Raw genomic sequence first — 27,206 nt, forward strand, 5'->3', positions numbered from 1 at the left:
GCAGGAGGGAAGCAGCTATGATGTTCTAGGTGAGCAGTCAGGGTCAACCCCTTGGTCTCTGCCCCAAGTAATTCTTCATGACAGGTCGGGCCATCTCCCTAGATGAGAAGTTCAAGATGAAGCTAGTGTTGGGACAAAACTGGAAACCAAGGACATTATGGTCTCAGGACCCTCACTCACCCCTTTCCAACCAAAGCACAAAGCCTTATTTCACACACCTGGTACTGCTGGGAGTTTGGCGGATATAACTTCAGAGCTTCCTTATACAAATTTTTATCTTTTATTAAATTTAGGCATTCTGGGAAGTACTCAGGTCCTGCAGGAATAAGATTCACACAAACAAGGTTTAAGATTTTGGAAGCAAAATGGATTTCATTTCTACCAACAGTCCCCAAACAAAATTAATGTGGGACCTTTTTAAGACTTTACATAAACTAAGTACCTGGAGAAGGACTTCAGGAATTTTTAATGAGCACCATTGCAGATTCTGAGGCAGGAGAAGCACTGATTGGGACCAGCATTCTACTAGGAATTCTTCCCACACTGTTCACCTGGGGAGCTTATTAAACATATACCTTGGTCCTCCTTTAGACCAGCTGAATCAGTCTCTCCAAATGAGCCCAGAGCTGAATGTTTAACAAACACCCTAGGAGATTCTTCCTTGTCCCCAGGTCAGACCTCAGTATAGAATCCCAACTGCTCCAGCACAGGTCAGGGACCAGGTGAAGGAGATCAATAGGCACCGTTCTTTTTCTACTCTGTCACTACCAATTAAAACTGTGTCTTCTCAGGGCACTAGATAGGGCCCTGCCACCCACTCCAGACATGTCAGGGTTCCTTCCCATGGGGCCAACACTACCAGAAGGGTAGTATAGTGCTTTGACTGAGGTACTGAACTTAGGAGGTGCTCATAACCCAAAAAGGATCTGACCTACGTTCCTGGGTAGGAAGCACCTCCTAGTCAATTTGGTGTACCCTCAGCCTTTCAGAAAATAAGGCAAAATAAGGTGGTAGAGAACATGGTTACAGGTTTCAGGAGTGGAAACTGAAATCAAATCAGTCTCTTTCTAAAATAACCTTTAATTCATACCTTTCCTGGTTCCAAAGAAGATTTGAAGCAAAAATAAACATACTAATCCTCAAGCTTACCACACTTGCTGAGGTGGCCAATGGCCTTTTCAAACCGTTTCAAGTGTTTATCTATAGTGAACCGCTGGTAATTAGTTTCCATTTTCTTAAGTGTATTAAGAAATGGAAGATATTCTTTGGGATCCTAAAAAAATAAGTGAGAATATTATTACTTTTGATATTTACATATGAAAATAAATATATAACATTTAACCATAGCAATAAACTCAGAGCAATATGATTTTAAATACATTAGTGCACTATTGTGTTAATTATATATTATATAATTACCTAAAATCAAACTACATTGAAGAAGTTTTGGTAAAAATGCTTTCCCATATAGTGTTATTAGTTCATATATGGAATACTAATGACTACTCCTTAACTACGTCTCAGAAAAGCCACTCACCTCACAGGTTTAGGAAAACAAGGTTATACTATATAAGTGAGGCAACTAAGGCACCCAAGTTTCTTCTAACAGTGCACGGCACTGCTCTTGGTACTGTTTTCATGACATTCTGTGTCCCCCATTTACAAAGAGCACAGGTAAAACAAAGGTAAACCATACTGAGTTGACACAAAACTTAGAGGCCCTACAGACCTAGCATTTATTGGCACTACCATCTTCATATCATTTCTAACCCTGTGCCATGCCCTAGAAGTCAATTGTTTTTCTTCCTAAAGAAGAAATGCTTTCTGTTCATAAGACAAACGGATGAATACATGTAACAATATTGGGGGAAAAATGGAAATAATTAAATGCTCATGACTGTGATCTGGAAGTAACTTGGGCCAAATATTTCATCAATAAATATTTATTAAATATTGGATAAGTACAAAAAATGAAACATAGCCCTTCACTTCAGGAAACGGCCACTGTAGGAGACTATGCTATGCAGGGATAGGCCCTGGGTGCCCCAGAAGAGTATCTCACCCAGTCCTTGAACAGGGGCAGGGCAGGAAGGGTTTACTAGGAGAGAACTAGCCAGGCTACCAGGGTGGCGGCAGTAGAAGCCTATGCCCAGGTGGCAGACATAATGCTACCTAAACAAAGGCAAGTAGCAGTGTGCAGTGGGGGAGGATAACAAAGCACTGCCTCTCCTCCATGAGCGAAGAACAAGATGTGCTGAGAAGAGAACAGAGAGGTACACAGAGGCCAGATTGCGGGAGGGTTCCAAAGCAATGTGTTGACTCCCAAACCACATCCTAGTGGAAATAAAGAGCTCATGAAGAATTTTAAGCAGAGAAATGAAGGACCAGAGTTTCCTTTTTGGAAAGAACAGTTCTAGGAAGAGCAAACAACAAATTAATAGGGGAAGAAACGAAGACTTAAAAGAAAAACTTAAAAAAAAAGGGGGGGGGGGCTCAAACTTTTTGACTGTAGCATATACACAAAGGTGGAAAAGAGAACTGCAGTGGAATATGAAGTACTCAGAACATTTCCTTTACAAGATAATAGTTCACACATGTGCGTACAATATATCTTAGAAATAATGACATATTTTTATTTCACCTCCTCAACCCCAGAATCAAAACACTTTGTAAGCACAGAACTACGTCAGAGGATGAGGCTAAGTGGGTGGGCTCTAGAGACTCACAGATCAGCCTCAGTCCCGTACCCATAGCTTATAGACAAGACGCTGTACTCCCAGAAGCTGGGGTTCACACTCTTATGATTATACAAACAAGACCCCAAATGATGCAAAAGCAGTAACTCCACATACCTTTTGTGACTTTTCAGCTACCATGAGGACCAAGTCAAAGTCATAGGTCCCAAGAGAATGATCATATAATTCATTAACATCCACCAGAAGCAGTAAGTATTTTAAGGCCTCCTCTGCACTTACGGCATCAGGAACAGATGGAGCATTTTCTGTTAGTGTTTCAGAAAACAAATACCAGATGAATATATATTTTTGACTATTTTGTCATGCTTTGCAAGGCACCACTCAAAAACAACAACAGGTCTTAAAATGGTAACCCAAAGGCCACATGTTACTCTGGGATGTGACAATTATGAGGTGATGGTCATCTCAGAAGACTAGTGAGGCCATGTTAAACCCTCTATCTATGAGCAGGTCTCTACCTTGAAGTTCGTGTACCTTCTGCAGGACAATTTCCAATTCTGGGGTAGTTTTCTTCACATGAGATGTGAGTATGGATAGGCAGTACCTGAGGTAACAAGTGAAGAACACCAGAATGAGAGATGAATAAGCTGGACAAGGACAACTACACATCTCCATTATTCAAAAGATGCCAATAATGACAGCACCCATACTTGTGAGGGTTTATGTTCTCCATGGCTGCTCGCATAGCATCACAGATAAGGTCAAGTTTTTTCTCACTGGTATCCCTGGACAGTTGGATGCTGCTGTTAACTGGTGGAGGGTACATAGTCTTTGTGACATCTTCTTCCCTAAGAAAAAGTGTGTATAACCAGGTCACTAACTTAACACATGGCCCAGTGATCAAACTACTAATGTGTATCTAGCATACTTACAAGACAAAAAAAAAAAAAAAGGCTTTGGAAAACAGTTTAATTTTTAAAATATTGAAAAATGAAACATGTCCACAAAAGACTTGTATAGTTACATTCATAGATTTATATTTATATTAGCTCCAATGAGGGTGCTCCAGGTGTCCAATAATAGGAATAAATAAATGGTACTACATTAACACAATGGCATATTGCTGAGCAATAAAAAGAATGAACTAATGATACATGAACACAGATGAACTTCAAGACAATATGCTGAGTGAAAACAAACTCTGTCTACACAGGAAAAATACATACTATTTGGCTCCCTTTATATGAGGTTATTGAACAAGTGAACTGATTCCCAGTGAAACACTTGGAACAGGGATGGGATGTGAGGACTGACTGAGAAGGAATTCGAGGGAATTTTCTAAGAAGGAAATGCTAACTTGCCAGGGGCTCAGGTTACAGAAAGTATACATTTGCTGAAACTTGTGTCTTTCACTGAAGAAAAATTTGACCTTTAAAAAAAGGCCAAAACCAGCCCATACTCAAAGATACTCTAATAACACTATGCAAGGTGAAATCCTAGGAGGCAAAGAACTGATGTCTAAAGTCTGATATGTGTCCAAAACAAGATGAATGATAAATGGGCAGATTATAGATAAAGCACATACAGGAAAATATAAACTGGACAATCTGAGTGATGGTACAGGACACTTTCTAGACAACTCTTTCAGTTTTTCCATGTTTAAATTATTTCATTAAGATCTTACGAAAAAGGTCATTGCAGAGAAATACAACATTTGATTTTAATCTCCTAAGAATAAACAGTTTTATATGTAGACCTACAAATCCAGTCAAATAATTCTGAATGACAGCTTATCAAGTCTCATAGCCTTAAGTAGGCTGTTCTTAAAACAACAAAAAAACTTACTGGCATCTAAGAGTCATGGGAAATTTTGAAAACTCGACAATCTTTTTCTTCTCTATTTGTTTGATTTCATTAACAAGAAAAAAAATTATGGAAATGATACTTGGGAACTGTCAAAATACTTACTTCAATTCTGTGAAAAACAAATTTATATGATTTACAGAATCTATCTGTCTTATGAAGGTTTCCACATTTTCAAGAAACACCTACCAAAAAAAATGGACAAACATTTTAGTTCAGATCACATTAGTCAAAGTAATTAAGTAAGCCAGGGTCAATGTCAGATTTAGAGTTACCTTGGGGTTATGATCATGAATCAGGTTGAGATTAATTCTTAGTTTTCTCATGCATTCAAATGCTTCTTTGAACATAAGTCTGTAAGGATACAAAAAATGGATAGGGTATTTCACAGAAATTTTTATTTAAACCAATTATAATGAGATTATAGCCTAATTGTCAAAAACAACTACTAGTTGATTTGTACTCTGAAATTACAGAATGAAAAAATGAGGGCTGGGGATGTGGCTCAAGCAGTAGCATGCTCGCCTGGCATGCGTGAAGCCCAGGTTCGATCCTCAGCACCACATACAAACAAAGATGTTGTGTCCGCCAATAACTAAAAAATAAATATTAAAAAATTCTCTCTCTCTCTCCCCCTCTCTCTCTCTCACTCTATCTTTAAAAATAAATAAATAAATAAAGTACTTGTTGTCTACACACAATTTACAATGAGCTAACTAGTCAAACACATGGCACTTACTTGTCCAGCCACTTCCGAATCTGAGTTAAAACGAGGGCTCGATGATGAACAACTTCTAAGTTTCCCCTTGGCATCTTAAAATAAACAAATTGAAACAAACAGCATTATGAATTTAATGAAGTAGAAAAATTTAAATTGCCAATTTTACCTATTCTTCAAAAAAAAAAAAACTACTATAATTCTATAAAATGAGAATGCTAGTGGTAGATTCTAGTTGTGCTCAATATGTATCTTGATTTAGGGGGAAAGCTTCCTTTTCTGGTCAGAGCCTGTATTTACACTCTCTTTTTTTGGGGGGGAGGGGGATTACCAGGGGGGGAATCACTCAGCCACTGAGTCACATTCCCAGGCCTATTTTGTATTTTATTTAGAGACAGGGTCTCACTGAGTGGCTTAGTGCCTCACTTTTGCTAAGGCTGGCTTTGAACTCACGCTATTCCTGCCTCAGCCTGGAGAGCTGCTGGGATTACAGGTGTGCGCCACTGCGCCCAGCTTCAACACTTTTTTGTATAAAGTTACAGACAACCTAGCCAGAAAGGTTTATGATAAATGATTAAAAATGATAAGACAGCCAAAAATACAATCTGCAAGACTAGTTTGGTACTGACTAAAGGAGAATCAGCAAACCTAAAACATCAGCTTACCTGTAATATAAGCTTTGTGTCCTGGGGCACAACTGTGACAATCCGTGAACCCCTCTCCACCTTCCGTAGAACTTCCCCATTAGATGTGTGATTACTGCACAGACCTGCCTGTAATGCTAAAAATACCACTGGCCTTAAAAAAATTCTCCTAACAAGCCACTTTGTATCAATTGCACTTGAATCTGCACATGTTATCTAAGAGTAATTAACCATGTTCCTCTGCTCTCTCATTCAACTCCAAGTTCATCAGCCCTTTTATAAACAATCTCATTCTGTGGTGGCCCACCCTCACCCAGAATCATCATATATATTCACATATATAACTTCTCAAATAATTTGGAAAAATGCAGGGTGACTGGGACAGCCTTTCTATTTTTTAGCAATACTACTATAGTCTAAGCACCATCAGTGGAAGGAAGTCCCTGTTTGCTAGTAGCAAAGAAAATAAACCAACTTTTCAAATAAGGAAAACACACACACACACACACACACACACACACACACACACACACACACCCCTCTAGTCTAGGACTCCATGATAAAAAACTAAAGTAAGTGAAGAATTTAAAAGTGATCAAGACTCCAAAAAACAAAAAGATACTGGGAAAGGGGCTGTCCCCATTTCATACACTAAAAACTTACTTTTAAGTGAAGCATCCCTCAGGGGAAAACACTGGCATGTATGGGAATGAGTTGTCAGCAATAAAAAATCATCATATACTGCAAATGATGTGATATTTGATGCAACCTGCAATGAGGCAAGGGAAAAAGCTAGTTTTAGTTCTTGGAGCCAACACTAGGAAGAGGATCCAGCACCAAATCAAGCCTTGATACCTCAGTGTCATTGATGAAAAAGCGACACCTATCAGTCAGACCAAGGACACATTCCTGCAAAGAAATAAAGTTGAAATAAGCAAGTTTATTTCAAACTCATTAAGCCTAACTTCTTTACTACATAGTTTTACTGCACTATGATTCTATATCTATGTCTTTGTAATCAGGGCTAAATGTATGTGAGACATGAATGTCCAATGAAAAATGGAGTACAATGCCATCCTGCCATCAGCAGCCACGTCTCCTCTACCTCAAATAAATGTCCTTTCTCCTCCCACGGACTCCACTCCAATAGTCTCTGTGTTGATTCCCCATTCCATCTATTCTTCTTCCCACCTATTCTTCTAGGCAGCCAAAATCATCCATGAAGCAGAACATATTATTCTGGGATTAAAAATCATGAATAACTTTCTAACCTTTATTGAAAAAATCCAAACTCTTTCCAATGGAGTCTCCCTCAGCTCCAGCCATAATACCTCCATTCAGCCTCCTAGAGAAGGCAAGATCTTGCCAAGCTCAGGGTTCTCTATTTCCTTCTCCCTGAAACTCTTTGTTTCTAAGCAGAGCTTTCTTTACATCTCAGCACATGCACCAGAGCAGGGATTAACTCAGTTGTCTCATTTTGTAATCAGTATATCCTTCCATTCACCCCAATTACAGACATTCTAGTATATATATACAGACTAATATTTGTTGAATGACAACCTACTTAAGACTAATTTTGAGACTGCATTTGTGCTTTCCTCAAGAGATATTTAATAAAATAACTTTGAATATTCTGTAAACTAAGGATAAAATTTGCAAATTGCATACATTATCTCATTTAATTCTACCCAGGCCCCTGAAAGACATTGATTTTTCCCTTTTCATTGATGAAAGAGGTATGACTTGGGAAAGGAAGTTAACTTCCCAGTGATGACCTGGGATTTAGTGGAGACCCATGTCTAACTCCAAAGTCCACATTTGTCTCTGAATAACTTTTTTAAGTGGTAAATATTCCCACCCTATGTTCACTTACCTCTCCTCCTATCATGGCCAATTCTATCTGTGTACATGGATAAGGAAACTGAACAGGAAATCCACCAGGGTTCTTCCATGGTTCAACAGTCAGAGAAGGTGACTCTATAAGATTGGCAGGTTTGGTTTATAAATCACTTACTACTCTTAAAACAACAACAATAATAATAATAAAAAAAATACCACCACCAAACATGTGGTATTTGGGATATCATTAGGATATTATGTTCATTACAAGAGAAAACAGTAATAGAATACACCTGCCACTTCTGGTCTGCAGCTTAAAAGTTTTCCAGGGTAGTTAAAAGACCTCTAACAATTGAGTTGAGGGATGTTGCTCAGAGGTAGAGCATTTGCCTAGTATGTGTGAAGTTCTGGGTTCAATCCACAATAATGCAAGGGGAAAAAAAGAAACCCTAACAACATTATACTGACAAGCTACTCCCAAGTAATGTTCTCAGAAACTGAAAATTTACATAAGTCATAAACATACTTTCCTAAAACTTTGATACTCACCCCAAAGGTACTTCAGTATCTGTCCATCAACCAGCTGCACTGCTACTGATTTAGTCTTAGGACTGCAACACATACTGATTATGATCCCATCCACTGTCACAGAAGAACTGAAGAAGGTTAAAAAAAAAAAGGGTGGGGGGAGTTGAGAGGGATAAACAGCCATTATTCTCAAAAGTACTGACATCTTACTGATTTTGCAAATCAGAAAGAGAAATACACATTGCATATTTAAATAAGCCCTTTGATGCTGCACTGATTCAATACAACATACACATACACACATACATTTATGAAAACAGAGAGATGGGAAATAAACTATTCTAAGTGTAAACCTAGATAAAGCAGTTACTTGTTACTTAGCTCTATTTTCCATAAAACCAATCACCTAATTGTCTACATTATAAAGTTACCACTTCCTTATTTATTGGTAGTTGTCCTACTTTTCACTGCTTCTGATATATTTTAAAACATTTTTTCAGTTGTAGATGGACACAGTATCTTTATTTTTATTTATTTATTTTTATGTGGTGTGAGGATCGGACCCAGGGCCTCATGCATGCGAGGCAAGTGCTCTACCACTGAGCTAACCCCAGTCCATGTTTCTGATATATTTATTAATCTGTTTTTTTGACATGGCTCAAAACTTGACTTATTCCTATTTATTTATTTATTTAGTGCTGGGGATTAAGCTCAGAAACTCACATATGCTAGCCAAGAATGCTACCACTAAGCTTATACCCTAAGCCCAGACTTAACCCTCTCACTAAATCTAACAAGAAAGCTATTGCTTCTCAGCCTTGCTCACTAGAAGTTAAAAAGAGATGTACCCTCATAAAAGACAAAAGCATAACTGCATTTGCTTATTTAATGTATGAAACACAGGAAGTACTGCAATACCTGACATTGAGCTGTCCTTGCTCCTCATCCATCTCAGAAGGGACCATAGTCAAATGGTGAATGACAGATTGTGAGCTGGACTGACTATGACTTATGGCCAGGAAAATGTCTTCTTCAATCCAGGTGAGAAGGCTGAACTTCAGTGGGTTTACTTCTTGGTCTTCACTATTCTCAAACTGAATTCTGGTTCAAACATTGAAGAATATCCAAGACATGAATAAAACTAACTTTAAAATCTTTCCTGAATGAATCATCTCATATATAGGCAAGTCGTAATTATTTGGAGGAACAAAACCTGAGCTAATACCAAACAGAAAATCCAAAAATAATATATGTCTGGCTTAAGAATCTGGGTTTGCATTTATTCTAAATTAGATTCGAAGAGAACACTTCAGGAAACTGGCTGTATAAGAATATTAACTGTCCCAGTGTTATACTAATGAGTCCCAGGGCTGTCCCACTTCCCAGCATTCAAAGACACCAGCAGATGATACTTGGGTCTCCACCGAATAGTATTTTTCTAAGCATCTCATGTCAAAATGACTTATTAGCTTGGGAGATGGTTTTCCTGCCTCTCATACCTATATAGCTGACCAGGACTCTGTCTTTGCCACTTCTCATAGGAATCCATAAAAGCTACATCCAGCTGTTTAGGTCGTGGCAACTCTCAGCTCTCACTTAAGAGGCTGGTCGCTATGGTGATCTTCCTGTTCAACCAGCTCTTCCTGGACTCTGTCTCTCCACTGCATTCAGCTTAAGCGTTCTCTCTATACAAGATCACTCTCTGATTCTCACTGACACTCTCCCAGTCCTTTGCCAACCCCAAACCAAACCATTCCTCCAGGATCGAGATACGAATTCATGTTCTTCATGAACCCTTTTCTGAATGACTTTGCTGTTATCCTCCTAATTATTATTATTTTTTTTTAATAAAAATGTTTTCTCAACTGTCTCACCCTTTCTAATTTTCCTTACATCTCTATCCTCAGGTAGTTTCAGGTCTCTGTGCTAACACTGGGATCTGGAATGATCTTCAAAGGCCCATGTGTTAAAGGCCTGGTTCCCAGCGAGTGACACTTGGAAAGTGGTGGAACATTTAAGAAGTGGGACCTAGTGGGAGATCTTTGGTCATTGAGGACATGCTCTCAGAACTCTTGGACCCTGGTCTCTTCTTTTTTTTATACCCAGCCACTAAGTGATCAGGCCTCTTCTACCACACTCTATTGTCATGATATTATGAGCTGCCATAAACTCAAAGCAAGAAAGCCAATTGGTCATGGATTGAAACCTACAAAACTGTGAGCCAAAATAAATCTTTCCTTTTTCAAGTTGAATTAGCTCAGGTTTCTGTTACAATAATGAAAACACACTATAAAGTAAAATAAGTATGTAAATGTTATTTAAAAATGACTAAGCATTTACTTGCAAATGCCATGATTTTATTCTCTTTTATTGCTGAGTAATATTCCATTATGTATATATGCTGCATTTTTTTTTATCCATTCATCTACTAAAGGGCATCTAGGTTGATTCCACAGTTTAGCTATTGTGAATAGTGCTGCAAATGGCTGTGTCCCTGCTGTTTTTAAGTCCTTTGCGTATACTGAGGAGTGGGATAGCTGAATAAAATCATGGCATTTGCAGGTAAATGGATGAAGTTGGAGAATATAATGCTAAGTGAAGTTAGCAAATCCCAAAATACCAAATGCCAAATGTTTTCTCCAATATAAGGAGGCTGATTCATAGTGGGGTTGGGAGAGGGAGCAAGGGAAGATTAGACAAACTCTAGATGGGGCAAAGGGATGGGAGGGGAAGGGAGGGGGTATGGGGTTAGGAAAGACAGTGGAATGAGATGGACATCATTACCCTAAGTACATGTATGAAGACATGTATGAAGAATGGTACATGTATGAAGTACATGTATGAAGAATGGTGTGCATACACTTTGTGTACAACCAGGAAAAAAAATTACTTATACCTATTAAGTAAAACGGATGTTTATAAAACCTGTTATTTATTACATTCTATTATTTACTATGCTAAATTTTTGGTTAATTTAGTAACAGATACTACCAAGAGACAGACTAGGTCAGTAATGAAGAACACTGGACTTATCAAATAGAAGAAAATTAAATCCTGGATTCTCTAATTATCAGATCTATGACCTTGAACAATTACCTATCCTCTAACTTCGTCTTCTTATCTGTAAGTACTCACCATACGTTTTTCAAAAAAGGTTTTCTCATAGAAGTGATATTATCATTTGGCTTTTGGGTCATTTTGTAAATCCTATACTGGACGTAAGGTACTCAATCATGCCTAGTTGTTTTTAATACTGTTTTAGTAGGAAAATACATTCTGATTTAACCCTAAGAGCCTCAAAATACAATACCCAGAAGTTCAGGAGTCTGGGATGAGGCAAAGAAAGAACTGCACTGGGTCATCCATCTGTCAACAGGAAAATGTAAATGTGCCTTATTATCTTCACCTTCATCTTTCCTATGTGATTTTTCCCCGGAAAACCAAGGGCTGTTGTAAGGAGTGAGCTCTGGGCCAGCTTATGATTCCCACTGCTTGCCATCCATTGAAATGTAATGCACTCAAATAAATAAAGTGACGATCCCCTCCAACTGGCCTGAAAAACCAGAGGCTGGCTATTCCATCTACTCTTGTTCCAATGAGCAACAGGCAGTAAATAATACTAGGCTACATTTAAGACAAAATGCCGCCTGATTCTGTTCCCCAGAGGCCCAAGATAATTAAGAACCTACGTGTATCTCTTTTCCAGATGAGGTGTTCTAAGGGCAACTTTAAATCCATTTCCACCCACAGCTCCTAGTTTCACTGTGGGGTCCACACTTGGACTATCACCTAGGAAACAAAATTACAAACATTATCATTTGTAAACTACAAATATTTCTCCTAATAGTACTGGAATAGGTTCCCATAGTTATTGACTTCTATAAGGCAAATAAATTAAACTAGAAAATAATTACATTCCAACCTCTTTTTCTTAAACTCCTTCAGGCTTACCCAAAACCTGCTGTCCCATAATACCATGTCAGACATGATCTTCACCAATGAAGGCCACATCTCAGCAAGACCAGGTAAGGATTTTTTCATTCTTTTTTTTTTTTTTAATGTTTTTATTAGCTATTGATGGACCTTAGTGCCTCACATATGCTAGGCGAGCGCTCTACCACTGAGCCACAACCCCCACGATTTTTCCATTCTTGACCCAGTTTATTCACCGCACAGCAGCCAATACAATCCTTAAAAAATCCAGTCAGGACATTGCATCCTCTGTTCCAACCCCTATAACTCAGAGCAAAAGCCTTTAAGGATCTGTGAGAGCTGCTGCCATCACTCTATGCCTCCTTGGCTCTGCTGCAGTCCCTCGGACCTCCTGGCTAGTTCCCACACAGCAGGAGTCATCACAGTTGCTCTCACTTGGCCTGGGATGCTCTCACTCCACAGGTTTGCATGGTTCCCACTCTGATTCTTACCATGTCACCTTCACAGAGAGGACTTCCCTGCTCACCCTAAAAACAAAAGCTCCCTTCCCCCAACAGGCCCCTAACTCAAGCCCTCCCTATACCACATCTTGCTTAATTTTTCTCCATAGCACTTGCCACCCAACAGATCATATGGCCTTGATAATGAACACACATTATTTTATAAAAGATATTTAAAGCACTAAAGAGGAAGCATAATAGCATTTTACAGAGTAAAACTAAAATCAGAGAAACTGATACATTCAAATAGGATTTATATAAACAGCAAGCTGTTGATTTAACAGGAAAGTTGAACTGAAGGTAGGAAACTCCAGAATGAATTAATCAGTTTTTATTATTCTCTTCAGCAGCTATCTAGGCTTTTCGTAGCTGATAATCTAGAAGACACTGCAAACAAGGCTACCACTACTGTATGCCCATTTACTCTGACACTACCACAGAACTCACAGATAAAAACAAAATTTCAGGTTTTCCAATACGTCAGGAAAACAAGGAACTGACGCAGCAGAACTGTGGAAAGACAAATGGAGTAGAAGCTGGAACACATGCACTGAGGTCCCTGCCCGTTCTTGTTCAAGTAACTGCAAACCCTCTGGCACTAGCACCATCTGTGACACAGTTCCTTGGAGATGTATGCACAGTCACCAAAAACACTAAAGCATGTTAAAGGTGTAATAAGACACTATGTTATTCCCAGAGTTAGAGGTTATTCTTAACTGACTCTTCAAGTCAGTAAGGCAAAGGAAATGCTCCCATAAGCTCAAGTAGAATTTAGGAAAAATAACAAAACACAAGCCAATTAAATTTCATAATAATGATGAAATAACTTCAAAATTTTCTGAAACAACATCTAATTAGAATTTCATGCAGGTGTAGGGGGCACTTGATTCAGAATATTCTGGGAACAGTCTTTTAACATACCACATTTATAAACAGAAATCTGGTTACTGGCATCTAGAACAGCAAGGTCGTTACTCTTTGTAGGGTGTGCAAAGAACATGACTTGATTCGCTGGGTGAGGAAGCAGCAGTCGGTAGGTGCACATGGGAGGTGGAATTACAGTCTGCCGGAAGACTGTCACCAATACCCTGTCTACACATGAAAAACAAAGAAAAAGATTAGACGTGAGATAGTCATTCTGAAAACAAAGCATCTGAACTTACCTATACCTCTAAAAAATAATGGTGGCAGAAAAAATACAGCAATTCTTGAAAACAACTTTTGGTGTTTCTTTCATGAATAAGTTTAAAAACATCATGGGGGTGAGGGTAAGTGTCACAAGCTCTGTCTGTATCTGGTTATTATCACCTCCAGGCCTACAACAGTCCATCTCTGAACCTGGAAGTTTCAGATATCAGAAACTAAGGAAAAAAGGCTGAGATATCAGAGTTTTGACTTTAAACCTCTTATCTGGGCCTGTAGCTAAGCCAGCCAAAACCAACAGCTTCAAAATCTTTGATGTATTTTCCTATGTGTGTATTTGATGATAAAGTAGAACTAAGAATGATTAAGAAACCATGTGTTCTCAATAAACAGAATACATGATTATAAAATTAATATTAGACCACTACACAGAACATAAATTATATACCAACTCAGGTCACCATCTTATAAGCAAGAGTGCCTGTATGATATCAACAATAAGTAAACTATCAACTATGTGACTCATCAATTCAGTATACCCCAAAATCCTCTCCACCTAATTAATTATAAAATACTAATCTCATCCTCATACTAGACAGATGTCTATGACCTAAACTGAAGGAAAAGGGATATAATTTGCAGATGTTTATGTCAGGAAACAAAGCAACATAGGTCAAGGGGAGCCAGAGTCAACATTGAGTCTTTGTCAGGGCAGACAAGACACAACTAACACAGCCACTCCCACAAGACTCTGTTATCTTTTCTACAAAGGTCAAAATTTGCAAAGTCTTCAAAAGCCAAACAAATCAACTATGAAAGCCAGGTATACAGAACAGGAGGGAAGGCGTTGGGAGAGGGGAACTACAGTTCTCAAGAGAGCACATACCCCACCAAATGGCATTCAAAAAGACAAATGAGTAAATAAAAAGCAGACAACCCAAACAAAGACTTCTCTACAATTCTGGTCAAGCCACTACATCTGCAGGGCCTGGGATCCCCTGCAGACTCATGGCCACACTTCCCAACAGCTTACTTCCATCAATGACAGCCACATTTGCCAGGTCACTTGAATTATCTCCTGAGCTCCGGTCAGTGGTCCAGTGCCAGTCATAGCAGAGGTAATGCCAGCCCTGACAGAGAATATGCAGCCGGTATGGAGTCACCGGGTCCCACATAAGAGACACGATCTTACTCTTTCCACTGGTGCTGAAGGGCAGACTCTGTTTGAGATACCAGTGATAGTTTCCAATGGTCCAGAGCTGAACTGCAAAGGAAAATGAAAGGAAGGCTTTTAGACAGGGAACCAGACTCATGTAAGTCTGTTTTTTTTTTTCTTCTTTAAATAATCCTCCCTGCTCAGTCTCTTCATTAAAATAATACTTTAATAATTGTTAAAAGACAGTTATTGATGGAGAAATTGTCAAGCATCAATAAAATCAGAAGTACAAAAAAAAAAGATAAGAAGTACACATTCTATTTTAATACACCTCTATCTTCAAACTCCAAGATCAGGAAAGAAGGCTACTAGAACAAGGCAGTGTTTTAGTAAGTGTTCTCCATGAAGAGTTGGGAAAAAGATAATCTGGCAATCATAAGAGTACAGTCATGCGTCACTTAACAATAGGGATATATTCTGAGAAATGCACCATAAGGAAATGTCACTGATGCACAGCATCAGAAAGTACAGTTAAAAAATAAGATGGTTACAGCATCCCTGAGTGATACACTCTCATGGGACCACTGCTGAATATGTGGCCCATCCTTGATGGAAATGCCCATTATGTGGCATATAACAATACTAACTAAAATATCCAACCTAAGGTCTGGACTAGCATCACTGTGTTGAATTAGTCTTTAGATGATTATTTTCTTATCAGTGTTTGCTGCAATTGTGTCCCAGACTGTTTTTAACAATGATTTAGCTGCCCAAAGAAGAGGAGCATGCTCGCAATTATCACTTTCTAACAGGTATTAAAAGTACAAGACCATGCCCAAACTGACACCTTTACTAAAAGATGAAGCATACAAATTAAAATCTTCATTAGATTAAGAAATGTATTTTCTTAACCTGCCTGCTCACTAATTCTTCACTTTGTGATATCAGCATATAGAACCCAGCTCTCTAATCATGCCACTACAAGACCTCCACAGAGCCATGAGTTAGCAAATCAGATCACAGGTTCATGCTCCATGATAACAAAAGTATCTTTTCCCATGCAACATTTTTATCCTGAGCACAACATAATGCTGTTCACTGCTAACATGGTTAATCAGTGGTTCTTAACTGTAGTGACTGTGTTAAAAATCACTTGAAAGTTTGTCTTTATTTTTCATTTTTCAAGGCCTTGTTTTACAGTGCCAAAAGGAAAGAATTAATTAATTAATTACTGAGATAGAGTCCCTATCCCAGTGCACCAAATCCAATTCTGAAATGACAACTGGATGTCATTTTTTTTCAAAATGTGCAATCAAGATTGAGAACTACTTGTTGAATGATAAGTGAATTATTGAATAAATAAATGAATTTCCTAATGACATTTCAGTTTAAAAAGTTCTACTTACAATTATCTTATATTAGACAAAGGCGCCAAAAACATGCATTGGAGAAAAGACAACCTCTTCAACAAATGGTGCTGGGAAAACTGGAAATCCATATGCAACAAAGTGAAATTAAACCCCTCTCTCTCACCATGCACAAAACTCAACTCAAAATAGATGAAGAACCTAGGAATAAAACCAGAGACCCTGCATCTAATAGAAGAAAAAGTAGGCCCTAATCTCTATCATGTGGGATTAGGCCCCAACTTCCTTAATAAGACTCCTTTGGTGTAAGAATTAAAATCAAAAATCAATAAATGGGATGGAATCAAACTAAAAAGTTTCTTCTCAGCAAAAGAAACAATCTGTGAGGTGAACAGAGAGCCTACATCTTGGGAGCAAATCTTTACCCCACACACATTAGACAGAGCACTAATCTCTAAGGTATATAAAGAACTCAAAGAGCTGAGCACCAAAAAAAATAAATAACCCAATCGATAAATGGGCAAAGGACCTGAACAGACATTTCTAAGAATATGATATACAATCAATCAACATATATATGGAAAAATGTTCATCATTGCTAACAATTAGAGAAATGCAAAACTACTCTAAGATTTCATCTCACTCCAGTCAGAATGGCAGCTATTATGAAGACAAACAACAGTAAGTGTTGGCGAGGATGTGGGGGAAAGGCACACTCATACATTGCTGATGGGACTGCAAATTGGTGCAGCCAATCTGGAAAGCAGTATGAAGATTCCTTGGAAATCTGGGAATGGAACCACCATTTGACCCAGCTATCCCTCTCCTTGATCTATACCCAAAGGACTTAAAAACAGCATGCTACAGGGGACACAGCCACATCAATGTTTATAGCAGCACAATTCACAATAGCTAAACTGTGGAGCCAACCTAGATGCCCTTCAGTAGATGAATGGATTAAAAAATGTGGCATATATACACAATGGAATATTACTCAGCAATAAAAGAGAATAAAATCATGGCATTTGCAGGTAAACGGATGGAGTTAGAAAAGATAATGCTAAGTGAAGTTAGCCAATCCCAAAAAGCCAAATGCCAAATGTTTTCTCTGAAATAAGGAGGCTGATTCATAGTGGGGTAGAGAAGGGGAGCGTGGGAAGAACAGACAAACTCTAGATAGGGCAGACGAGTGGGAGGGGAAGGAAGGAAGTATAGGGTTAGAAATGCTAGTGGAATGTGATGGACATTATTATCCAAAGTACATGAATAAAGACATGAATATACTTTGGTATGAATATACTTTGTATACAACCAAAGATATGGAAAATTGTGCTCTATATGTGTATTAAGAATTGTAATGCATTCCGCTATCATATATAAATAAAAAAAAATTAAAAAGTTCTACTTACTAAAAAGCTTAAAAATACTTAGGCAAAAAGATTAATAAAAACATTTCAATATCTTGCTGTTCACAATAATGAGAAATTAAACTAAACGTCTAACAACAAGCAATTTAATAACTGGCACAAAATACTATACAGAAATTTAAAACCATGCAGATCTACACCAGAAATGGAAACAAGCTTGTGATACATTATCCAAACTAGTCATAAAATGGCATGCATGATATTTATACTTTTAAAACAAAAATAAAATCATAGCTCTACTGAGATACTCAGGCAAAGAAATCTAGAGAACAAGAAAATTTTAATAGTGCTCATTACTCAGTATTAGAGGATTTTCTTCCTCATCTTTATTTTCTAATGTTCTTATATATTATTTAATGTTTAAAAACACATATTTTAAAATTCTAAAAAAGATCATTACTTATATCCAATATAAATCCTTTCAATCCTATAGTGTTCCTTTGGTTAGTGTTTCATTCTTGTTTTGTTGTTTGGGTGTTTTTTTTTTTTTTTTTTGCAGTACTAGGGATTGAACCCAAGGGTGCTCTATCACTGAGCCATAACCCCAGACCTTTTTACTGTTTGAGACAGAGTCTTGCTAAGTTGCCCAAGATGGCCTCAAACTTACAATCCTCCTGACTCAGCCTCCAGAGTCACTGGGATTATAGGTGTGCACACTGTGCCAGGCTTGGTTAGTGTTTTGACTGTCTGCAGCAATGCCACTTGAGAAAGCCCTGATGATTTATGTGTCACCTTGGCTATGGCGCCCTGATTGAATAGTGGTCTAGATGTTGCTGAAAAGGTTATTTTGTAGATCTGAATAACATTTACAAGCAGTTAACTTTAAATAAAGCAGATTTCCCACAACAATATGGATGGTTCATTCAATGAGTTGAAGACCTTTTTTAAAAGCAAAGACTGAGGTTTCCCAGAAAAGGAATTCTGCCATAACATGATAACACAGAAACCCTGCCTGAGTTTTTAGGCTGTCAGGCTCCTCTACAAATTTCAAACTTGCTATCCCCTTCCTAGTGCATGAGCCAATTCCTTACAATAAACCCACCTATCTCTCTCTGTTTTCCACACTCCACCCCTCTCCTATTGTTTGTTTCTCTAGAGAACCCCAACTGATACACCAGTGAAATCCCTAGGATTAAAACCCAACCTCTCCCCATCTCTTATTACTTTAGCTTTTTTGATCCCACTAAGGGACCAAACAGAAGGGATGAAGGAAAACTCACACCCTCTACTTTCAACTACATTTTATGAAACATAAGCCAAGATACACCAACTGTCCTACCATAGGTTTTCAAAGCAGAATGTTCTTCTCTCTGAAGGTCTTCTAGCCAAACAGCAAGCACAGAGGAGTCTGCATTCCAGAGTAAGTCATTTACCTAGTAAGGAAAAAAAGGTCACTGGCCTTTAGCTACACATTTACCTCAAAATCTTTCCAACAGCTAAATTTCCTGCTCTCACACACCAACTCATCCCATACTACTTGAACTAATCCCCAGCTGTAAATTATCAACCAACACTACAGAGTGCTTAAACAAATCTGTGAGATGTCATTAGATATAAAGGACTTAAAAATAAATGCATTATGCTTAAAGATAAAATGTTAATTGTGGAATTATGGTTATGTAATGAAAAATATTCTTAATGTTTAAAACTTTACAGAATTAAAGATTACCATTTGATGTGTTTCTGCTTTAACAGGATTTTACTAGCACACAAACTGCTTAAGGTTTAAATGTTACAAATGATTACTGGAAAAATTATGGTTTTATCAAAAATAAAAAACAGCATTTCTATTTCCTTTCTGTGTTTTATATAGGAGCAGAAATGCTCTTCTTTTTTGCAAAGTCTCCTTGGAAAAACAATCTCTTTCATTTAAACAAAACAAAACAAATCAGTCACAGAAACCACTGCTTCTATCCCTATCTACTCTGGATGGAGCTTCCGTTTATACACTCCAATCAAATATAAGCTGAGGAGAGTCCTCTAAATTTATTTGGAAACAATATAAGCTGAGGAGAGTCCTCTAAATTTAATTGGAAACAACTGACACCTACCTTGACCTCATCTTTGAAGAAAGGAAGTGTAAAGTGTCCATGAAGAAGTCCATTTTTCTCAAAAAACACAACATCCTGCTGGTTGGGTTTATCTTGTGTAGATGCAATCAAACTACCTGAGGGTCTTAAACCAAATCCAAGTGTCAGCATATCCAAACTCAGCCAGCAGGCTCAAAACAAGATGACTTCAGACAACAGAATTTTTTCAGTAAAAATCAATCGACAAAAATCCTCATACGTTAAATCCCTTGTGTCTCTTGTCTCTTTGCAAGTGAGTTACTCCAGTGTGGGGCTGCACCTGCCCAGGGAAAGGATACCTCTTCCTCATTTGCTCAAAGGCTCCATCTGCCTCCAAGCTTTACAGATTTAAATTGCACTTAGATGACATTCTTAATAACCAGTAAAATTTCTAAACCACTCCAAGTAAACTGTCCTGAAAACTGTCATCTATTTTCTCCTTCAAGGATGACGTCAGTAAATATTCTGTGCTTAGGCAGGTATTTTTTAAGACTTACAAACCAAAAACACCCCTTGTCTTATTCACATTTGTTTTAATTCAACAACACTTCTCTCTTGCTCTATTATCCAACACCACTCAAATATTGACTAAAAAAACATGATGTCTGAAACCCAAAGATCTAGTGGTTTTGCAGTAACAGAATGTCCTGAGAGATGCAGTATTTCTTTTACCTACAATTTACATGCAGCTGCATAGGACAAGCAAGAAGTGATGTGCACAAGAGCACTGGTCCGAGGAAGTAAACAGAAGGAAGGAGCCCAGACCCAGCCTGCAAGTTTTTCAGCAAAAAGATCCCTTGCTGTAGGAATCTGCACCAAGGAAGGAGCTCTTTTCCTAGTTTTCATAAAAGCTCCATTTGCCCCACAGAGCCAAGCAGGACTTCTCTTCTAAGCCCAATTTTGTTTTCTACAATGGCTTCACAGAGGCCCTAACCATAACCTTTTAGGAAGTAGGAAGGCAAAATGCATGGGGCTTTGGAGTGATGAAACCTGTGAAGAGGCCAGAATCTATCAGTCATATCAGATTTAAAGACAGGCAAGGTGCAAGCCTATAATTCTAGCTATTTGAGAAGCTGAGACAGAAGGATTGCAAGTTTGAGGCCAGTCTTGGAACCTTAGTGAGACCCTGTCCCAAAATAAAAAATAAAAGAGGGCTGTGGATTTTGCTCAGTAGTGGAGTACTCCTGGGTTCAATCCTCAGTACTACAGAAACAAAAACAAAAAGAAAATTGGACTTAATGGAAGAAAAGAAAAGAAGAAAACTAGATAGAGGTTTACAGCTAAATGAACAAAAGGCAAATATCCTTCTATGTCACAGAAACAACAACACTCAGTGGCATCACCACGCCTATGTTTCTAAGAAATTCTCTAAGAAAAAGTCCCGAGGTTTCTTCTCCCACTCACTTCCAGGCCAAAGCTGGTCCCAGTCCTGCCACAGGCTCACTGGTTGACTGCAAAGCAAACTCTCGGTTCCACACTCTGACCTTGCGTGCCCCTGTGCGGGAGGGAAGTGGAGTCAAACACACTTAAAACATGAAGACAACGCTGACAAGTCACAACTTTTCACTTTCTTATAAATTAAGCTGTTGTGGTTTTATAAAGCAAATTAGGTTAATCTTATTAAAATTTTGTACCTAACAGGTAGGAGGCTGGCCAAGAAGGCCACAGAGGACTCTTCTAATTCTTAACTCTAAATTCATTTAACACCTACAGCAGCATATCTTTATCTCTTCTGTAAGACTAAAGGAAAAGGAAGACAAATTTCTATAATCTAAATACAGTTTAAAAAAAATGTTTCGTTTAATTGAATTTATTTCCATACCTGTTTCTGGGCAAACAACACTCACAGCAAAAAACTGCCCATCTCCACGCCAGGTGACACGTGGTCTGTGGTCATCCCAGGGCAGCGCAGACTCATGCTAAACAGAGGAAGAAACACCACTATTACTGGGGGACTTTTGCAGGGCCTAGAATGAAACAACCTTCTGCCATTAGATATAAACCTTTCATATGAGTTGAAGCTATCTAGAAAAACAGCTTCAGGGAATCCTCAGGAAATTTTCTAGAAAGCTTTTAGACCCAGAAATCAATAAGAAAATACTGAATTCAAAAACAAAACAAAACCCTTCTTTGGGCATTAATAGTTATAGATCTAGATAATAAAAGCAATAAACTAAGGAACCTATCAGAAGACTATGCAAGGAAACAAATGCTGTTTGTCTAAATTTAACAGGGTAGAGTTTGGCTTCATTATGGTGTGAGCTTTACAACAGGGCACACAGAGTAAAGAAGGTGAGAGGAAGGTGGGCAGGCAAGAGCCACAGAGGTGGTAAAAGCAGCAACAAACAAGGAAGAAAACATTCTATGCTCTGCAACAGGAGGAAGAAAGGCCTCCAATGCCACAGGCATCTCACAGCAGCCCTTCTGAGTTAGTGCTACTGGGCACTAGGAGAGCAAGGCAGGGAACACACCGCGAGCTGGAGTAATACAACACAAAACCAAGCCATTCCCAGGAGTACTTGTATCTGACTAGTACATGGTTGGTTGGTTGGTTTTTTTCCCTTAAGATGGGGTTTCACTATGTTGCCGAGGCTGCCCTCAAACTTCTGAGTACATGTGATCCTCCCACCTCAGCCTCTCAAAGTAGCTGGACAACAGGCACATACCACCACACCCAGCAAAATCCATGTATTTTGTTTTGTTTTCCGAAAGGTGGCTGTGAACTTTCAAACCAAGTTAAGTCCCTGGAAAGTCTTTAGAAACAATTCAGGAACAAAAGTTAGAGCTTTTGAACAGTATGTCAAATATTAGAATCCATTCTGTGTTTTTTCCTCTTATTATCTGAATCATTTTATGTCATTAATAAAACCTAATTTTGGCATTTTTAGGCAACTCTTGGTATCGTGGGTACCAAAAGTAAAATGTTTTCTACAGAATTTAACAGAGTATGGAAAGCTGCCTTATTCTGAATACTCTATTAACGTGCATGGTTCAAAGTTCTTTAGATGTATTTTAGGAGTTGAGTAATCATTACCATAATCTAAATTTTGAATATTTTCATCACCCCAGAGAAGAAATCACATGCTCATTTGTAGTCATTTTTTCCCTGCCCCACAACTCCCGGTTCCTGGCAACCACTAATCTACTTTCTGACTACAGATTTATCTATTCTTAGCATTTATATATAAGTGGAACTATACAATATGTGGTCTCGTGACTGGCTTCTTGCACTTAGCCTATTTAAGAGGTTCATTCATGTAGTGGTATATATCAGTAAGATTATTTTAAAATCTAAAATACATGATCTTAGAAAATTATAGCACGTTTACTTGTTGCTAAGAGGAAAAAAACATACAAATGAGCAAGAACTATTTCTTTGGTTAAGTTCCTTCAACCCCTGATCCCTGCCCATTTTAGTCCTTCTGCAACATAATAACAACTAAAAAAACAAAAACAAAAACAGGGTAACATAAAAACTAGTTGTCCTGATTTGGGTAACTGTAGATGTTTATCCTAAGGACACAGGTTGTGTTTCTGACCTTTAATAAACCTTCACTGATTCTAATGGATCAGCAGAGTTTTCAGAATGCTAAAGTAGATCCACCATTCACACTTTGCTTACAACTACTGTTCTGAAATAAAACTTATGCTTTTAAGTTCTAAAAGTTATGTAACCACTAAAATAAGGACAGTAACTATTATCTCAGTGCCTAAACTCTGTCCTGTGCCATTTCACATACACTACTGCTTCCCAAACACAACCCATAAGGGATGTCCTTATGTCCATTTTACAAATAAGAATACCAATGATCAGAAATGTTTGAAAACTTGCCAAGGTCACATAGCTACACAATGTCTAATAAAGACATATGCTACCTGTGGGGGTACCTGACAATATGCCATAAGATACACAGGGTATATCTTCTTGGCACATTGATTTTACTCAGTGGTAATATTTTAAAATTAATGCTCTTAAAAGTTTATATTGTATAAGTTTCTAAAACAAAATAGTTTCTAAAACCTAATGTGATAGCAGGCTCTGAGGCTACTTCTCCAGGTGCCCCCAGCATGTTCTATGTTCACATATGTTCTCTGATGGTCTCTACACTAGAAGATTGAAATGCAATGTTTGGGGCCATTAAGACACCAGTGTGTGAGCTTAAGAATGTTCTATTCCATTAAAAAGGAAAAAAGAGTTTCATCCAACAGAAAAAATACCTAGAAAAAGAACAAAAAAAGAAAGAAGAAAAAATATCAACATCTAGAGGAAAAGTATGACTACACACATGTGAATGATCAATAGTTAGTGAGGGATATCAGTCTCTCTGGAGAGGATGGGGAAGGCATCAGAAAAGGCTACCGAGGTGGCTTCATTTCTATTTGTCAGGTTCCTATACTTAAAAAATCATACAAAACAGCTGGCAACATGGGGGGGGGAGGATCTTTATAAAGAGACTCACTCCATGAGGGTTCTGAACAGCTACAGGTTCACTACAACAACAAAGAGATCAGCCCATTTATTGGCCTCTAACTGGTGATTTGGGAGTTTTTGCTGGGCAGTAAAACTTCAATTTATTCCAATCAAGGTTCTTTAAACCATCAGATCAACCTTACCAATTGCATCTGAAAGGCTGCTTGCCTGCCTTCTGATCCATGGAACTGTGTCTCCTTCTTGCCCCATCCAACAGTGACAAACTTGCCTGCAGAACAATTTGTTCAGAACATGCAAGACAACCAATAAGATGAATGAAATAAAATAAAAGCAATTTATCATTCTTCACAAAGTTAGCTTCTGATAATTACTTGGATCCTCTAAGACCTCTCAATAAACTGACCAGCAATCAATAATGGAAAAAAACCCGTGTTCCATTCATATACAGTGGTGATTTGTAGAAATTTGAAAGCTATTATTTTGGAAAGCATTTAACTATCACCTTATACACTCTAAGTTCCCTTTATGACACAAGACAACAACCTCACCCTCACTTAACACATAAGAAAAATGAAAAATGAAGAATTTATACAATATGTCCATGGAAAACAAAGCAAAAAAACCCTCAAGAGCTGAGAATAAAATTCTAAATTCCAGCTTTAAAGTAACAAATGTATCCAACCTTCCTTCTGATGGAAAAGGGCACTACAGATCTCAAATCCAGTTCCTCATACAGACTGAGATCCCCTTATGGCAAAGCCAATAAGAACACAAGTGTCTGCCATTCAGGGTGGGGTTCTTTCTAAATATAGTTTCTTTTATATAAAATAAAGTCAGAATTGCTGAAACAAAGCAGCTCTTCTGTTTCTAGAAGTGTGATCCAGAATCCATCTACAAGAGGTAGTATGATGACAGACCTGAAAGCATCAGCTAGCTGCAGGACCCAATACTTCCCTCCTGCTGTTGATTCTGATTCTGATGAAGCAGGACTGTTCATAAATTCTGCAAATGATTGGTGAACATGACCATTTCCTGTCTGCTTTGCATGGCCTTGTTCCAGCACTACAGTCATCAAAACACACCCTGGTGCCGTGTGCAAAGATCAGTACTTATCCTAGTGCACACCCGTGGGCTTCTATCTGCAAGTTTCCACAGAGAAGTAAAGGACCAAGGAGTAAAGCAAGAGAACTTTCCCAACAGGATCAGACAACAAGAGATGGGATTACAGCAGGGACCTACAAGTTACAGCCTAACACCTGCATCACAGACAGACTACTGGGACACAGCTGCACTTTATTTTTGTCCACCACTGCTTTTACATTGCAACAAAAAGAGTTGAATAGTTGCAACAGATTGTAAAGCCTGCAAAGCTAAAAACATGCTAACTCTTGATAAAACAAGTTTGTCACCCCCTGGATAAGAGGGGTTAGAATTTTATTCTCTTCCCTTCCTTCTGCTATCCTAACACCTACACACAATATCAACACTCCTTACCCATTTTTTAATTATCCATAGCATCAAACACACTGTTGGATTCATACTACCTACTAAAAAGTTGTTTCTGAACATACTGTTTTTTGAATAACTAAATAAGTAGCAGTTGTCTAAATATTTCTCAACTTGATGGAGCAAGAAGGAATGAGGTTAGACCTAAGCAACAGTTGAAATGCCTTCTCCCCTAAAACCTCTTGTCAACTGGGCTCCTTCCGGTAGGCCAGAGCTTCTTTTACTCAATACTATCTCCTCTCACCTCCCTCCTACAATAGTCACACAGCCTCAAAGCCTAAATTAGCTTGGCCAGATCTTTGCAAGAAAACAATCTGTTCATGAAGTTGTAAATACAGATCTAGTAAAAACAAAAATTTAAATCTTCTCTATTTAAATCTTCTTTGATTACCTCATTAGTTGTCAAATCTTTAACATCAAAATGAGTTTTAGTATCGCTAATACTAGGGTAATAATACCAGCTTACATGTATCCCACCTCTCGTTTTTTTCTCCCCAAAACTGTACTCTAGAAATGCTCTCCTTATTCTAGCTTTAGACAGACCCTTTCAGCTTAAGCCTTTCCTAGGGTTAGAGCAACAATTATCTAGGTGACCTTAGGCACAGATTTCCATCTCCTGGATTATCAACAAGGCCAACCCTCAGACCTGGAGAGGCACCACAGTCAGCCTTTTAAGATCTGAGATGTGCTGAAGGAACAAGGCTTAGATCTTCACTTTGTTGAAGATCTAAGCTGTACAGTTTTTCAGGCTTATGATGTGGCTATTAGTGTAAAAGTAAATGACTAAAACTGAGGAGGTCACAAAATGTTCCCAAGTTGTACTCACTTTCACCAAAATCATCCTGGTGGATTTGCTGCTCCATGATTGGTTCAAAGTCTCTTGTCATCATAATCAAGGTCTGTTGACCTTAGAGGGGAACAAACAAGAATAATTTTGTTTTTCATGTCATTACACAGGCATCTGTGGCACTTTACGCTAAACCAAAATGGAGGAGGAGTTATAGTCAGAAGCAGGCAGAGAGAATGCATACAAAAGTTTTGACTAACAAAAAAAAGCTTATCAGTAACCTGGTGCTTATCCACAGATATTCATGTTTGTAAAACTGAATACAAAAGTCCACACAACCCCCGCCACTGATTTCAATGTTCCCAGCTTCCAGACATCTCTTCACTATCTACCTCAGCAGTTGACACTGCTTTGCCATGCTCATCTGGAACAAAGAGATTCAAGGAAAAAACCAGGAGCAAAAAGGGGTTTTTAGACTCCATTTACACCAACTCTTACTCATGGAGTAGATTAAAATAAATAATATTGAGGGCTGGGGTTGTGGCTCAGCAGTAGAGCGCTTGCCTAGCATATTCAAGGCCCTGAGTTAGATCCTCAG

At 38.3% G+C, this 27,206-nt stretch overlaps 1 protein-coding gene across 1 annotated transcript in view; it reads right to left on the reverse strand.

The window, feature by feature from the left end:
- The window catches only part of Elp1 (elongator acetyltransferase complex subunit 1), a 56,090-nt gene that overhangs the window by 22,326 nt on the left and 6,558 nt on the right, over positions 1–27,206 (reverse strand). The window contains exons 5-27 of the mRNA XM_026391126.2: positions 26,648–26,728; positions 24,498–24,583; positions 21,706–21,802; positions 21,288–21,378; positions 19,866–19,989; positions 19,094–19,187; positions 14,898–15,128; positions 13,643–13,813; positions 11,978–12,077; positions 9,207–9,389; positions 8,310–8,416; positions 7,795–7,898; positions 6,777–6,830; positions 6,585–6,690; positions 5,943–6,058; positions 5,299–5,372; positions 4,835–4,913; positions 4,665–4,744; positions 3,407–3,544; positions 3,215–3,300; positions 2,853–3,001; positions 1,150–1,273; positions 219–316 (exon numbers count right to left, since the gene is read on the reverse strand). Coding sequence (XP_026246911.2) covers positions 219–316; positions 1,150–1,273; positions 2,853–3,001; positions 3,215–3,300; positions 3,407–3,544; positions 4,665–4,744; positions 4,835–4,913; positions 5,299–5,372; positions 5,943–6,058; positions 6,585–6,690; positions 6,777–6,830; positions 7,795–7,898; positions 8,310–8,416; positions 9,207–9,389; positions 11,978–12,077; positions 13,643–13,813; positions 14,898–15,128; positions 19,094–19,187; positions 19,866–19,989; positions 21,288–21,378; positions 21,706–21,802; positions 24,498–24,583; positions 26,648–26,728 — 2,573 coding nt within the window. The remainder of the gene's footprint in view (positions 1–218; positions 317–1,149; positions 1,274–2,852; positions 3,002–3,214; positions 3,301–3,406; positions 3,545–4,664; positions 4,745–4,834; positions 4,914–5,298; positions 5,373–5,942; positions 6,059–6,584; positions 6,691–6,776; positions 6,831–7,794; positions 7,899–8,309; positions 8,417–9,206; positions 9,390–11,977; positions 12,078–13,642; positions 13,814–14,897; positions 15,129–19,093; positions 19,188–19,865; positions 19,990–21,287; positions 21,379–21,705; positions 21,803–24,497; positions 24,584–26,647; positions 26,729–27,206) is intronic.

Source organism: Urocitellus parryii, chromosome 4 (assembly GCF_045843805.1).
Source record: "Urocitellus parryii isolate mUroPar1 chromosome 4, mUroPar1.hap1, whole genome shotgun sequence".
NCBI classification, from domain to species: Eukaryota; Metazoa; Chordata; class Mammalia; order Rodentia; family Sciuridae; genus Urocitellus; species Urocitellus parryii.